Source organism: Ahaetulla prasina, chromosome 10, assembly GCF_028640845.1.
Source record: "Ahaetulla prasina isolate Xishuangbanna chromosome 10, ASM2864084v1, whole genome shotgun sequence".
Classification (NCBI taxonomy): Eukaryota; Metazoa; Chordata; class Lepidosauria; order Squamata; family Colubridae; genus Ahaetulla; species Ahaetulla prasina.
In genome coordinates this window covers 27,037,121-27,050,479 of record NC_080548.1, presented here as the reverse complement: position 1 = coordinate 27,050,479, position 13,359 = coordinate 27,037,121, and the positions used below count along the sequence as shown (strand labels likewise).

Sequence of the window (13,359 nt, the reverse complement as noted above, 5' to 3'; positions counted from 1 at the left end):
AGAAGCGTGGGTAGGACGTTGCCCGCAATGCCAGGGCTCCAGGGCTGCAGCCCCGGCCGCGCCCGTCCGGGAGTGGGAAACTCCCCGGGGACCGTGGGCTCGGATCCATTTGGATCTCGCTGGCCCCTTCCACGGAAAAACATTTCTAGTGGTGGTGGACGCATATTCTAAGTGGGTAGAATTATTCCTAATGCACTCCACCACCACAGACAATATAGTCCGGATCCTGGACAGGCTGTTTGCAACATTCGGACTCCCAGATGTGCTAGTCACCGATAATGGGCCCCAATTCTCCTCGGCGTCATTCCTACAATTTTTAGCAATCCACGGGGTTCGGCATGCCCCCACGGCCCCGTTCCACCCTGCGGCGAATGGCAGGGCAGAACGGGCCGTGAGGTCAGCCAAGGAGGCGTTAGGCCGCCTGGGCACCTCTAACTGGCAACAGAACATAAACAAATATTTAATGGCCCAACATACCACCCCATGCCAAGTGACTAAAATGAGCCCAGCAGAGTTGCTAATGGGACGACGATTGAGGACTGTCCTTGACCGTTTGCACCCCACTTACATGCCAGAAAAGCTCCAAGAGCCCAACATTAGAGCCCGAGCATTCAGTAATGGGGATCCTATATTTGCACAAAATTTGGAGACTCAAAATGGTTGCGGGTCACATAATTCAAATAACTGGACCCTGCTCTTATAGGGTCCAGCTCCCAAACAGACGAGTGTGGCGGCGGCACATCAATCAATTAAGGCGCAGAAAAGACGTCGACGTGGACTGCCAACAACCCCAGTCGCCCACTCAGCCCGAGGTTGATACCCAATTAGAACCGCCAAGTGATCAGGCCCAGCCGACAATAAGGCCACTCAACACTGTCCCAACCAATCGACCACCACCGCGCCAGCCGGGCGTTCTCGGCGGATGACGTACCTAATTATCCATTGGGTCCGATCTCCGAAGGTCCGGCTCCTCCTTTGCCTATGCCATCATCGATAATCCTTCAGGGCCGGCCTCCAGCTCCTCCTTCGACCGCGCCACTCCCCGAACTGAGACGCTCGGGGCGGAGTCGGCGCCGGCCGGCGTATTTGGCCGACTACGCATGCGCGGTCCGGGGGTTGAGGGGTGTTAAGTCCTCGCGGCTACGTCCTGTCTGCCTCAGCAAAGCTGGTTAGCCGCGCGCTGATTGGATAAAGCGCAGGCAACAAGAAAAGCGGGAACCAGGAAGAGCTGTGATTGGTTCCCCTCTTGACAGCTCCTGTTTGTGTAGCTGTCAAGGCAAGCGCTCGCCTCAGAAGTTGTTGTGACTAGTTTGGAACGGTTAGAAATGTAAGTTGAGTTAACTGAATGCCAATAAAGAGAAGTTGTGGCAGCCTCGCCTTTGTCCTTACTCGGATCTAACAGGGGGCACGGGGGGGGGGCACGGAAACCCCTCCCCCATGTTCTGTTTTCGGCCTGGATGGCCTCCTGCAGCACTGCCAGCCAAAACGGGGCATGTTTTGGCTGGCAAAGTACTGCAGGAGGCCGTCCAGGCCAAAAAGGGACACGAGGGGCCCACATGCGGTCCCCTGTGCCCTGCTTTTGCCAACAGAGTGCTGCAGGGGACATCCGTCCCATCTTGCCCGCCCCCCTCCCCGGCTGGCACGCAGAGGAGAACTATAGTACAATGCTGATCCGGCCCTCGACATCCCTGTTCTACAGTATTGACTTTTGTTCCAAGGATGGAAACGTCCAAGGGCCAAACTGCATTATTCACACTGCTAAAAAAAGGGAGCGGCCAAAATTGGCAGCTGTTCTTTGGAAAAATCGGCCATCTGAGGCCCTGATTTGGCACACGAGCCTCTCTTCTGCAAAAGGCTCTGAGCTGGCTTCCTCCAGCAAGGTCCTGTTTGCAACAAGCCACCGTTTGGACCTGCTGGAGGTGCTTTTACTCAAATCTTACTCGCGGGTTTCAACGTATAAAGCCGGCATTGAACAGAGCATCCCAAAGACGCTGGCGGTTTAGAAAATGGCCGGTGAAGGCCAGTGTCCTCAATTAACCCCCCTCGACCTTTTAAGCCTGTGGACGCTGATCTCAGCTGGGAAAACTTTACACCTCTCTGGAGAGGTTCCCTCTCTTGTTCTTTCAACAGCGGGCAAAAGCTTTCTTGAATAGTTGTCATTACTAGGTTCAGGGAAAGGGGAAGACAGAGCAAGTAAAAATTTGTAGAGTCCTCACTTAAGGACCACAGTTGGGACTGGTAACCCCATCGCTGAGTGACCCAGTTGCTAAGCAAGAGATCACATCAGCCTAACGGAATCACGTCCTCACTTCTGTTTGTGGTTGTTTATTAGGACAATGTGTGACCAGTGGTGGGATTCAAATAATTTAACAACCGGTTCTCTGCCCTAATGACCAGCTGGGTGAGGGTGGCCATAGTGGATGTGGCCAAGGGGTGTGACAGGCAGCGCTCGGCCTCCTGCACCCCCCCCGGAAGCAAAAATGGGTTGCAAGGTGGAGGAGTACCCTCTGCACCCCGTTTTGGGCCTATTAGGCCTCCCTGCAGCTTCCTGGGAGCAAAAATGGGCTGTGGGGGCCCATGCTACACCCCCCTGTGCCGTTTTGGGCCTAATAGGCCTCGCTGCAGCCTCCTGGGAGCAAAAACAGGGCACGTGGGGACTTCTGGAAGGAGAGGGGTGGGACCAGCCAGCAATTTAACAACCGGTTCGGCCGAAGTGATACGAACCGGTTGAATCCCACCACTGCATGTGACCATGATGTAGGAGATGGCTACGCTAAACCCGAGGGAGGGATCAAATGTGTCATCAGTCTGGAGTCCCTTTGCACCCAGCAGAGATCTTAAGCCCACTTGAATTCCACCGATCCTTTATCTACCACCAATTTCCTTTGACTAGTAGTTCAGATTCTTTGCAGAGTGGTTAAGCTTACAATAAACCTATACAGGTAGTCCTCAAATTACAACTGTTCATTTAGTGACCGTTGCAACGGCACCAAAAAATGTGACTTACGACCATTTTTTTGCACTTACGGCCTTTGTAGCATCTCCATGATCATGTGATCAGAATTCAGATGGGTTCATGTTTATGTGGGTTGCATTGTCCCAGGAGGGGTCGTGCGACCCCCTTTTGTGACCTTCTGACCAGCAAAGTCAATGGGGAAGCCGGATTCGCTTAACAACCGGATTACTAACTTATCAACTGCAGTGATTCAGTTAACAACGGTGGCAAGAAAGGTCGTAAAATGGGGCAAACCTCACTTAGCAAATGTCTCACTTAGCAACAGAAATTTTTAGTTCAATTGTGGTTGTAAGTTGAGGACTGACTATACGTTTGAACTGCCTGATTTTTCATGTGTGACACATGACTTGTGATTTTACTGCCAGCTTTTCCATCGACTCTGGTGGTCAGATGACAGCCGTGAAGTGCTCAAATCAGTCAGAATAGAGCAGGAAGGGACCTTGGAGGTCTTCTAGTCCAACCCCCTGCTGAAGCAAGAGACTCTATATCAGTGATGGCTAACCTTTTCCGGAATGAGTGCCCAAAACATGCATGTGCCGAACCTCCCCCAAAATTAATTTGTGTGTGGCCCCCGCGTATGCGCCCCAAACATCTCCCTGTCTCTCTCTCTCTCATCATCCCAACCCACCTCACAGGGTTGTTGTGTGGAAAATAGGAAGCAGTAGTTTTATGTTTGCTATCTTGAATTATTTATTTTATTTATTTATTTTGTCACAACAGTATATATAAGTATTGACATGTAACAACTATATAATATATACGCATATATATAAGCATAAGTATGTAATAACTATATTAATTGGATATAATGAAAGGGAATAATAGGACAGGAACAGTAGGCATGTTTGTGCTCTTATGCACGCCCCTTACAGACCTCTTAGGAATGGGGTGAGGTCAATGGTAGATAGTTTTTGGTTGAAGCTTTGGGGCCTTTGAGAAGAGACCACAGAGTCAGGTAGTGCATTCCAAGCATTAACAACTGTTACTGAAGTTATATTTTCTGCAATCAAGATTGAAGCGGTTAACATTGAGTTTAAATCTATTGTTTGCTCTTGTATTGTGATTGAAGCTGAAGAAGGACATTGCAATAGATGATTCTATGAGTTAAACACAGGTCCTGTCGGAGGCATTTTTTTTAAAAGGCAGGATAAAAACAAACATCCATCTGAGTCTTACACCCAACCAAAGTTCTGAAGCTTTAAAGAAGCCAACCTTGTCTCCCGAAATCGCTGCTAGATTGTAATAGGGATTTTGCCGTTCTTTAGCGTGGGAAATTTTCTTCATGACAAGTTTAATAAAGTCTGCTAAAATATATACCCACCCACTCCATCGCAACTCTTGGGTGGTACTTTGAAACCCATATTGCGAGTATTACAAAGTCCATGCTGCGTGACCCTCCTGTTTTTAACATTCGATTTTTGAATCCTGATGACTCTGTGGACAACCAGTCTGGCACAATTTAAAGATACAACAACCCCGTTGCACGCTTACTTCGGAATAAAAAAAGTCACTTTTGCATCGATGTGCATCACACACGCTTATAGAGATGCTCGGCTAGAATCAGTTGCTGGGATCAGCTAAGGCAGGGGTGTCCAAACGTGGCAACTTTAAGACTTGTGGACTTCAACTCCCAGAATTCCTCAGCTGAGGAATTCTGGGAGTTGAAGTCCACAGGTCTTAAAAGTCGCCAAGTTTGGACACCCCTGAGCTAAGCTCTGTTGATCTGTCGCTCCCCGCGGGCCAGCCAATAGGAGCGCGAGACTGCGTCCCGCCTCCCAACGAACGTTCCCGAGCTTGTAGTTCTTCAGCCACGCAAGCGTCAGGGGGAGGCTGCTCGCCCCGCCCCTTCGTTCTTGCGTAGTTTGCTTTGTGGCGCAAGCCTGGTAACCATAGCGACAGAAAGGGGCGGGTTCTTTGGGAAGCAGGGCTGGGCCGACCTTCTTCAACCTGGCGCCCTCCAACTTCATTTAAGTTTTATAATAAATGGAGGTTGCCTTAATTCCGAAATAAGATTGCGCCCTCATCCTCGCCGCCTCCCGTCTCGAATCCAGCCAAATTGCGGGGGATGGACTTCCCCAAAATGATAAAAAATCAATTGGGGGGGGGCAGCGCATTTCACTCAGCCTTTTTCATTTATGGTGTCCTGGAACAGGGGTTTCCAACCTTGGCCACTCTAAGACTAGTGGACTTCAACTCCCAGAGTCCCTGGGACTCAGCAAAGCTGGCTGAGGAACTCTGGGAGTTGAAGTCCACAAGTCTTAAAGGGACCAAGGTTGGAGACCCCTGCCATAGACTGTTAGAAGAAGCAGATTGTGTTTTTTGGGGGGGGGGGGGGAGAATCTCCATGGACAGTTAGAAGCAGCAGATTTTTTTTTTTTTTGGAGAGTCTCCATATACATAATAAACAGATTTTTGGGAGGAAAATCTCCATAGACAGAATAAGCAGGGATGCTGTTTTTTTGCAAGCAAACTTGGAAGCCAGCTCGGCGTTGGCAACGTTCTCTCCCCTGGTGCGCGGATCCCTTTTTGAAAACGCGCGCATCGCCTTTGCAAAATGGGAAGATCGGCCCGCATCGAATAAAACGGAACCAGTTCGCCAGTGTTTCGAACCGGTCTGCAAAAACCCTTCCCACCCACCCCCAAGACGAAAAAAAACAAACCGGAGCCCCTCCGGATTTAACCCTCTCCTCCCCACCACTCTGTTTAGGATGCCGTGCAAGCTTGCGCCTTCGGGGAATTCGGAAAGCAACTCCCTCCCCTCTTTCCTTTTCGGCTCGTCAGCGGCTCCGCCTTCTCGGGGGCTAAGTTTCTGTTTCCTTTCCCTTCCCATCCGAGCGAAAGGCTGCCCATCTCCGGCTTCGTTTCACGGGAGGGAAGAAATCCGATCCAGAAAGAGAAACCCTGGGTGGCTTTCGCATTCCTGGGAGACCGAGGAGCCCCGAAGGATCGCGCGCATCTCCTTAATTCACGGCTCCCGCAAGACCGAAGCCGGTTGCCAGGGGGGTCGGTGGGCTCGGATCCGCCCTGCGGGTGCAGCAAAACGTTGGCAACAGGTAGCCCTCCGCTTACGACCAGTTCGTTTAGTGACTGCTCAGAGTGACAGAAGCGCTGAAAAAGGGGGTCTCAAGAGAGGGGACTTGGTTGCTCTCGGAGTTTGCTTGTTTTCTTGCAGACTTTTCACTATATATGTAGCAGGGTTTCCAACCTTGGCAACTTCAAGACCTGTGGACTTCAACTCCCAAAATTCCTCAGCCAGCAAAACAAAGCAAAGCAAAGCAAAGCTGGCTGAGGGACCCTGGGAGTTGAAGTCCACAAGTCTTGAAGTTGCCAAGGTTGGAGACCCCTGCTATATAGAATAGACCAGGGGTAGTCAACCTGGTCCTTACCGCCCACTAGTGGGTGTTCCAGCTTTCATGGTGGGTGGTAGGGGTTTTGTCTGCTACTGAAGCACTTTCCTTTTTTTTTTAATTTAATTGACTTTTTTAAAAAAAAATTCATAGCATTATTTAAAAACATTTGCATTAGTTTTTCATAAAATTCCCCCTGACGATTTAGATTTCTGAAAATATACTCTTTGTATCGCCCGCGCATAAGTTTGGTTCACGTTACGTAAGTGAAACTAAATGGCAAGAACAAGAAGCAATGGGTGGAAACTGATCAAGGAGAGAAGCAACTTAGAACTAAGGAGAAATTTCCTGACAGAACAATCAATCAGTGGAACAATTTGCCTGCAGAAGTTGTGAATGTTCCAACACTGGAAGGTTTAAAAAAAATGTTGGATAGCCATTTGTCTGAAATGGTGTAGGGTTTCCTGCTTCGGCAGGGGGTTGGACTAGAAGACCTCCAAGGTCCCTTCCAACTCTGTTATTATGTTATGTTATGTTATGGCGCTATAGTGCAACCGCAAACAAAATGCCTCGTCCCAGAATAGCTTGCGCATCTCCCCCCACACCACCCAGTTGTAACAGACAAGCAGAGCTGGTAGCCGGCACACCACACCCCCTCCAAACCAGTGGTGGGATTCAGCCAGTTCACACCACTTCGGGAGAACCGGTTGTTAACTTTCTGAGCAGTTTGGCGAACTGGTTGTTGGAAGAAATCATTAGGGCAGAGAACCGGTTGTTAAATTATTTGAATTGCACCACTGCCCCAAACCCAATCTACGATACACGAGAGGCATGCGCAGACGACGATAAATGGTGCATTACTGTGGAACCGGTGAGCGGTTAGAAAATTTTACTACTAACAGAGATACAAAAGTGGGCGTTAGGTATAAAAAGGTGGACTACCCCTGGAATAGACATTCTTAATTGGCCAAGTGTGATTAGAACAGGAGTCGCCAACTAGTGGTGAAATGTAAAATTTGTTACTACCAGTTCTGTGGGTGTGGCTTGATGGGGGGGTGTAATGTAGCTGGGTGGGCGTGGCCAACTTTTTAAAAAAAAAACTTTTAAAAGCATTTTTTTCGACAACCTCTTCGGCGGAAGAGGTTGTAAAAAAATGCTTTTAAAAGTCTTGGACGATCAGGCAACTCCGCTGTCAGAGCCTTTTAAAAGTATTTTTTTTTTTTACAATCTCTTTGGCCGAAGAGGTTGTGGAAAAAATGCTTTTAAAAGGCTCTTGACGATCCCAGCTGAGCCGTGTGATTCCCACTGCACTCCTGAGGCCAGCCAGAGGAAGTATTTGCCGGTTTTCCTAACTACTCAAAATTTCCGCTACCGGTTCTTCGAACTGCTCAAAATTTCCTCTACCCGGTTCTCCAGACCCTGTCAGAACCTGCTGGATTTCACCCCTTGGATTGGCATTTGCAATCTTTTTTTTACAGAGCTTCTGACAAGCAAAGTTATCGACCATGCGATGCATTGAACAATTTGAGCGATTTGCTTAAAAAAAAAATGTGGCCAAAAGCGAAAATGATGCTTGACTCGCTTAACGGCTGCCTTGCTTAGCGAGAGGCTTGATTGTGGTCGTATTTGGAGAAACAACTGCAGTTGTGTGTAACAAATGATTTACAGATTAATGGAGTTGGAAGGGACCTTGTAGGTCATCTAGTCCAACCCCAAGCAGGAGACCCTACAGCATTTATGACAAATGGCAGTCCAGTCTCTTCTTGAAAGCCTGTAGTGATGAAGCACCTAAAACTTCTGAAGGCAACTTCTGTTCCATTGGTGGATTGCTCTCACTGTCAGAAAATTTCTCCTTATTTCCAGGTTGAATCTCTCCTTGGTCAGTTTATTTATTTATTTATTTTATTCGATTTTTATACCGCCCTTCTCCCGAAGGACTCAGGGCGGTGTACAGCCAAATAAAAATCTTCAATATACACTTTAAAAACCAGACTGAAACAAAACATATTACAAGATGGCCAAAATTTAAAACAGTTTAAAACCCTAAAATATAAATAGCCCCAGTTAAAATTTAGTAAAACTTCTAAGCCAGTCCCGCTTGAATAAATAGGTGCGTTTCCATCCATTATTCCTTGTCTGGCCTTCAGGTGCTTTAGAAAAATAGCTTGGCCCCCTCCTCTCTGGCAGCCCCTCAAATATTGGAAGACTGCTCTCATGTCTCCCCTGGTCCTTTTCTTCACTAGACTAGCCAGGCCCAGTTCCACAGGTGGCACGCGTAGCCATATCAGTGGGCTCGCGAGTTCAGCTCTGGCATGCATGGGTGCTCCGGCCACGTAATTTTCGGGCCTTCTGGGCCCACCAGAAGTAGGGAAATAGGCTGTTTCCTGCCTCCAGAGGGCCTCGAGGGTGGTGGGGAAAGCCCGTTTTTCTCTCTCACCTGCCTCCAGAGCCTCTCTAGGAGTCTGGGGAGGACGAAAACAGCCTCCCCCACCCCCCGGAGGTCCTCCGGAGGCAAAAAATGGCCCGTTTGCCAACTTCTGGTCACACCGGAATCAAGGGGGTCGGGGGGGGGTCGGGCGTGCATGCGCAGGGGCAGAGCACACAGAATTATGGGTGTGTTTATGCGTGCGCACGACCCCCACCCACCTCCCGGCACGTGATGGCAAAATGTTTAGCCACCACTGTTCTAGAGTCTCAGCCTCTGGTGGCTCAACAGGCTAATGCAGCCTGTTATTAACAGCAGCTGCTTGCAATTACTGCAGGTTCAAGTGCCACCAGGCCCAAGGTTGACTCAGCCTTCCATGCTTTATAAGGTAGGTAAAATGAGGACCCAGATTGTTGGGGGCAATAAAAGTTGACTTTGTATATAATATACAAATGGATGAAGACTATTGCTTAACACATTGTAAGCCGCCCTGAGTCTTCGGAGAAGGGCGGGATATAAATGCAAATTAAAAAAAACCAAAAAAAAATCTTTTTTATAGTGTGGTGACCACACTGTATGAGTGTCATGTGCTTTCTGGGGTAGGATAGGGTGGGCTGTAGTGGGTGGGCGCAGAGATGCTTGCTGAGGATTTGCTGGCGATGCTTTTCAGCTCATGTTTTTAAATGGTCGTGCGCGCACAACGTTCATTTGCTGGGATTGGCGTTTTTTTGTGTGCCGGTGCTCCATGGTTCGAGTCGTTCTTTCAGCGTAGCAAAAAAAAAAAAGGAGCACAACCGCTTCCTTCCCTTGTTGCTTTTTTGGGTGTGCCCTGTGTGGACGGGACTGTGGATTCTAAACTGAGTAGCCGTAGGAGGAAAATGTCTGTGGGTTTTAAGAGCTGTTGGAATCCGAACAAAAGCAGCAGTCGCTTAGAGAAAGAGTGGGCCGAGGTTTGCAGGCCTGGAAGAAAAACAAAAGTTTTTGATGAACAGAAATGCACTTCGATGCAGCCTTCGTGTGGCACCACGCTTAGAAAGCCAGGAGGAGACGGTGAATTCAAGTTGCAGGAACTGGGTATGTCTAGTTTAATGAAAAGAAGGACTAGGGGAGACATGATAGCCGTGTTCCAATATCTCAGGGGTTGCCACAAAGAAGAGGGAGTCGGGCTGTTCTCCAAAGCACCTGAGGGTAGAACAAGAAGCAATGGGTGGAAACTGATCAAAGAAAGAAGCAACTTAGAACTAAGGAGAAATTTCCTGACAGTTAGAACAATTAATAAGTGGAACGACTTCCCTGCAGAAGTTGTGAATGCTCCAACACTGGAAATTTTTAAGAAAATGTTGGATAACCATCTGACTGAGATGGTGTAGGGTTTCCTGCCTGGGCAGGGGGTTGGACTAGAAGGCCTCCAAGGTCCCTTCCAACTCTGTTGTTATGTTATGTTAAATAAATCCAGTTTAGCCATGAAAGCCAGCTGAGTAATCTTGGGCCAGTCCCTTTCTCTCAATCCAACTCACCTGGCAGGGTTGTTGTTGTGGGAAAAATAAGAAGAGAAAGTGCGTTGAATATATTTGCCACCTTGAGTTATTTGTAAGGTGTAGAGACAGTGCTTTCAAGCCAGCAGTGCATGACTAAAGCTGCCCTGCAGAGGGAGCTGTTGCCCGTTCTATATTTTGCAAATATAGTGCATATATAGAAAGAAGAGCGTATAGAAAGAAGTGGTGAAGATGCTCTCCTCCCACTCAGAAGGTTGAGAGTTCAATCCTAGGTTGCAACAGATATTTCTCTCCTGAGGCACAAAGAAGAAGAAAAAAAATCTGCTGTGAACTCTATGTAGGTGTCAGGAAGGGCGTCTGGCCAGTAAACGCACAGCTCCGTCCACTCACCCCAACTCTATCCCAAATAGGAACTACAGGTGAGGGTTTCTTTTAAATAGCTTGTAATTTATTTTTTCTATTTTTCTTCTACAGCTGAGCTTCTACCATGGACTTCCAGGACGAGGACCTCAGAGAGATGGCTTCTGTCATCCAGTCGAAAGTTGTCGTGGAGGTATCCTCTCGAGTCCAGTCACTCCTGGATTCTCTAGAAACCACCACGCTGGACATCGCAGTGACGGGCGAAGGTGGGGCTGGCAAGTCCACCTTCATCAACGCCATGTTGGGGATCAGCGATGATGACTTCCGCGCGGCCAAAACTGGCGTGGTTGAGACTACTGCTTCCCCCACCCCTTTTCATCACCCTCATCTGCCCCGTGTTCGGCTTTGGGACCTGCCAGGCATTGGTACCCCTTCCTTCCAAGCCCGAAAATATCTGCAGCTGGTGAGCTTTGAGAGATACGATTTCTTCATCATCGTCGCATCCGAGCGTTTCCGAGAGAATCACGCTGAGCTCGCTCGGGCCGTGGCTGCCATGGGCAAACGCTTCTACTTCGTCCGTTCCAAGATAGACCAGGATGTGTGGGCTACCCAACAACGAAGGCCAACCTTGTTCCAGGAAGCTCAAGTGCTGCAGCAAATAGAGGCAGACTGTACCCGCCAGCTGAAGAAGGAAGGTCTGGAGAACCCCAAAGTCTTCTTGATCTCCAGCTTCCATTTGCACAGATTCGATTTCTGCCGCTTGCAGGAGACTCTGGCTGAAGAGCTGGAAGGTCACAAGAGACACACCCTTCTGCTATCCTTCCCGTCCGTCACCGCCGCAGCTGTGCAGAAGAAGAAGAGTTCGCTGCGCCAGCACATCTGGAAGACGGCGCTACTGGCGTGTATCGTTTCAGCCCTGCCTGGCCATCCGATCCACCTCAACGTCCCCATGCTTGTGAACACTCTGAAGAATTACCAGCAGCATTTCGGCTTGGATGATGCGTCTTTGAAGACCTTGGCTGCCACGGTCTCAAAGCCCTTTTACGAATTGAAAAACCAAGTGCGTTCGACCTTCGTGAGACACCTTTCGGGGGATGCTGTCCGGGCGGTTTTGAGCCAAGCTGCAGTCTGTGGGCAGGTGATGGCCATGATGCTGAAGAGCCAGTTCCCCTTTTTCAACAACTTGGTAGCAGGGGCCGCCTCGTTCGTGGCTGCCTATTACTTGCTGCACACAGCTCTGGATAGCTTTGCAGAAGATGCCCAGAGGGTCTTGGAAAGAGCATATGGATTGGAGACAGAGGTCCAGGACTCCTAGGGCTATCCTTCACCGGGCTTCATCTATGAATGAAGACGGATCAAGAACGCCGCCCAAAATTGCTTGGAGATGGACAAACGTGTGGGTTTTATTTCTCTTTTCTGCCTCTCTGTTGCTTCTTGTTTTCTCCAATTGGTCAAACCGGCCAGGAGACCCTAACCAAGCAGACCCTGTCTGCTGCCTATCCTATGAAGAGAACCCCTCTGCCCCCCCCCAAAGGTTATTGAGATAAATCTTCAAAGGCTGACACTACATACATTGGGAAGATACTTTGCATTTCTTTAGCTGTAGCAGATTTGGTTACTGGGAGGAGTTTTACAGTTTTTCATGTAATAAATTGGTTCTTGGAATCTTTTATTACAGCAGCAACCTTTCTGAAATGATAAATGCTCTGGAATCTCTTGATGTCTCAGTGGGTCATTCATTCATTTTATACATACAATTTATAGACCATTCTTATCATCCCTTGGGGGACGCAGTGGCTCAGTGGCTAAGACGCTGAGCTTGACGATCGGAAGGTTGGCAGTTCAGCGGTTCGAATCCCTAGTAACGGGGTGAGCTCCCGTGACTTGTCCCAGCTTCTGCTAACCTAGCAGTTCGAAAGCAGGTAAAAAATGCAAAGTAGAAAAATAGGGACCATCTTTGGTGGGAAGGGAACAGCGTTCCGTGCGCCTTTGGCGTTTAGTCATACCGGCCACATGACCACGGAGTTATTAATCATGCAAGCCATCCTTGAGGAAGACAATCATACAATTGCTATTTGCACAAATGGCTTAAAAGTAGATCACCGTGGAACAATTGTGGAAGTTAACAAAGTGTGCATATTTGCAGAGACCATGTACACTGTTTTAAACACAAATTTTCAAATTTATGAGTTTAGGAGTTTTTTTTAATGTGGGCTGGTGAGGGTAGAATTTCTCAGCTGAATGCACCTACAAAGCATGAAAAGTTACGATAATCAGAGGAATAAACGATTCTAATCTTAAACCTATTTCAGTACAGGTAGTCCCAGATTACACAATTTCAATTGTTAAGCAAGAAAACAATTGTTCAGTGACTTTCTCCCGCTTTTTGATTTTCGCACCGTTCTTAAGCAAACCACTGCAGTCATTAAGTGAATCTTCTGGTTATTAAATGAATCTGGCTTCCCCCACTGACTTTGCTTGTTGGAAGCCAGTTGGAAAGGTTACAAATGGGGATCACATGACCCAGGAACAGTGAAGGGTTTGTGAAAGGCAAACATTGCGAAAGGCAAACATTTTGTTGTTCATCATGTATGCATTTTGGAATGCGGGTAGCCTCTTTTTTTTTTTTTTTTAAATTCAAAACGTTTTACAAAAAAAAATCCCCCCCCTTTTCCCCCAACCCCCCTCCCTTCACTAAACCCTCCCCCCTCCCCC

The 13,359-nt window shown here is 48.3% G+C and overlaps 1 protein-coding gene across 3 annotated transcripts in view; it reads left to right on the top strand.

Moving 5' to 3' along the window:
* LOC131204849 (interferon-inducible GTPase 5-like) overlaps positions 1-13,359 on the top strand; it is a 22,754-nt gene extending 9,395 nt beyond the window's left edge. The window contains exons 1-2 of one of the 3 annotated variants that reach the window (XM_058196471.1): positions 5,831-6,069; positions 10,759-13,358. In XM_058196471.1, coding sequence (XP_058052454.1) covers positions 10,772-11,959 — 1,188 coding nt within the window. In that variant the 5' untranslated portion in view covers positions 5,831-6,069; positions 10,759-10,771 and the 3' untranslated portion in view covers positions 11,960-13,358. Of the gene's footprint in view, positions 1-5,830; positions 6,070-9,521; positions 9,863-10,758 lie in introns of those variants that run through there. The other 2 variants (XM_058196472.1, XM_058196473.1) reach the window with 2 other exon arrangements.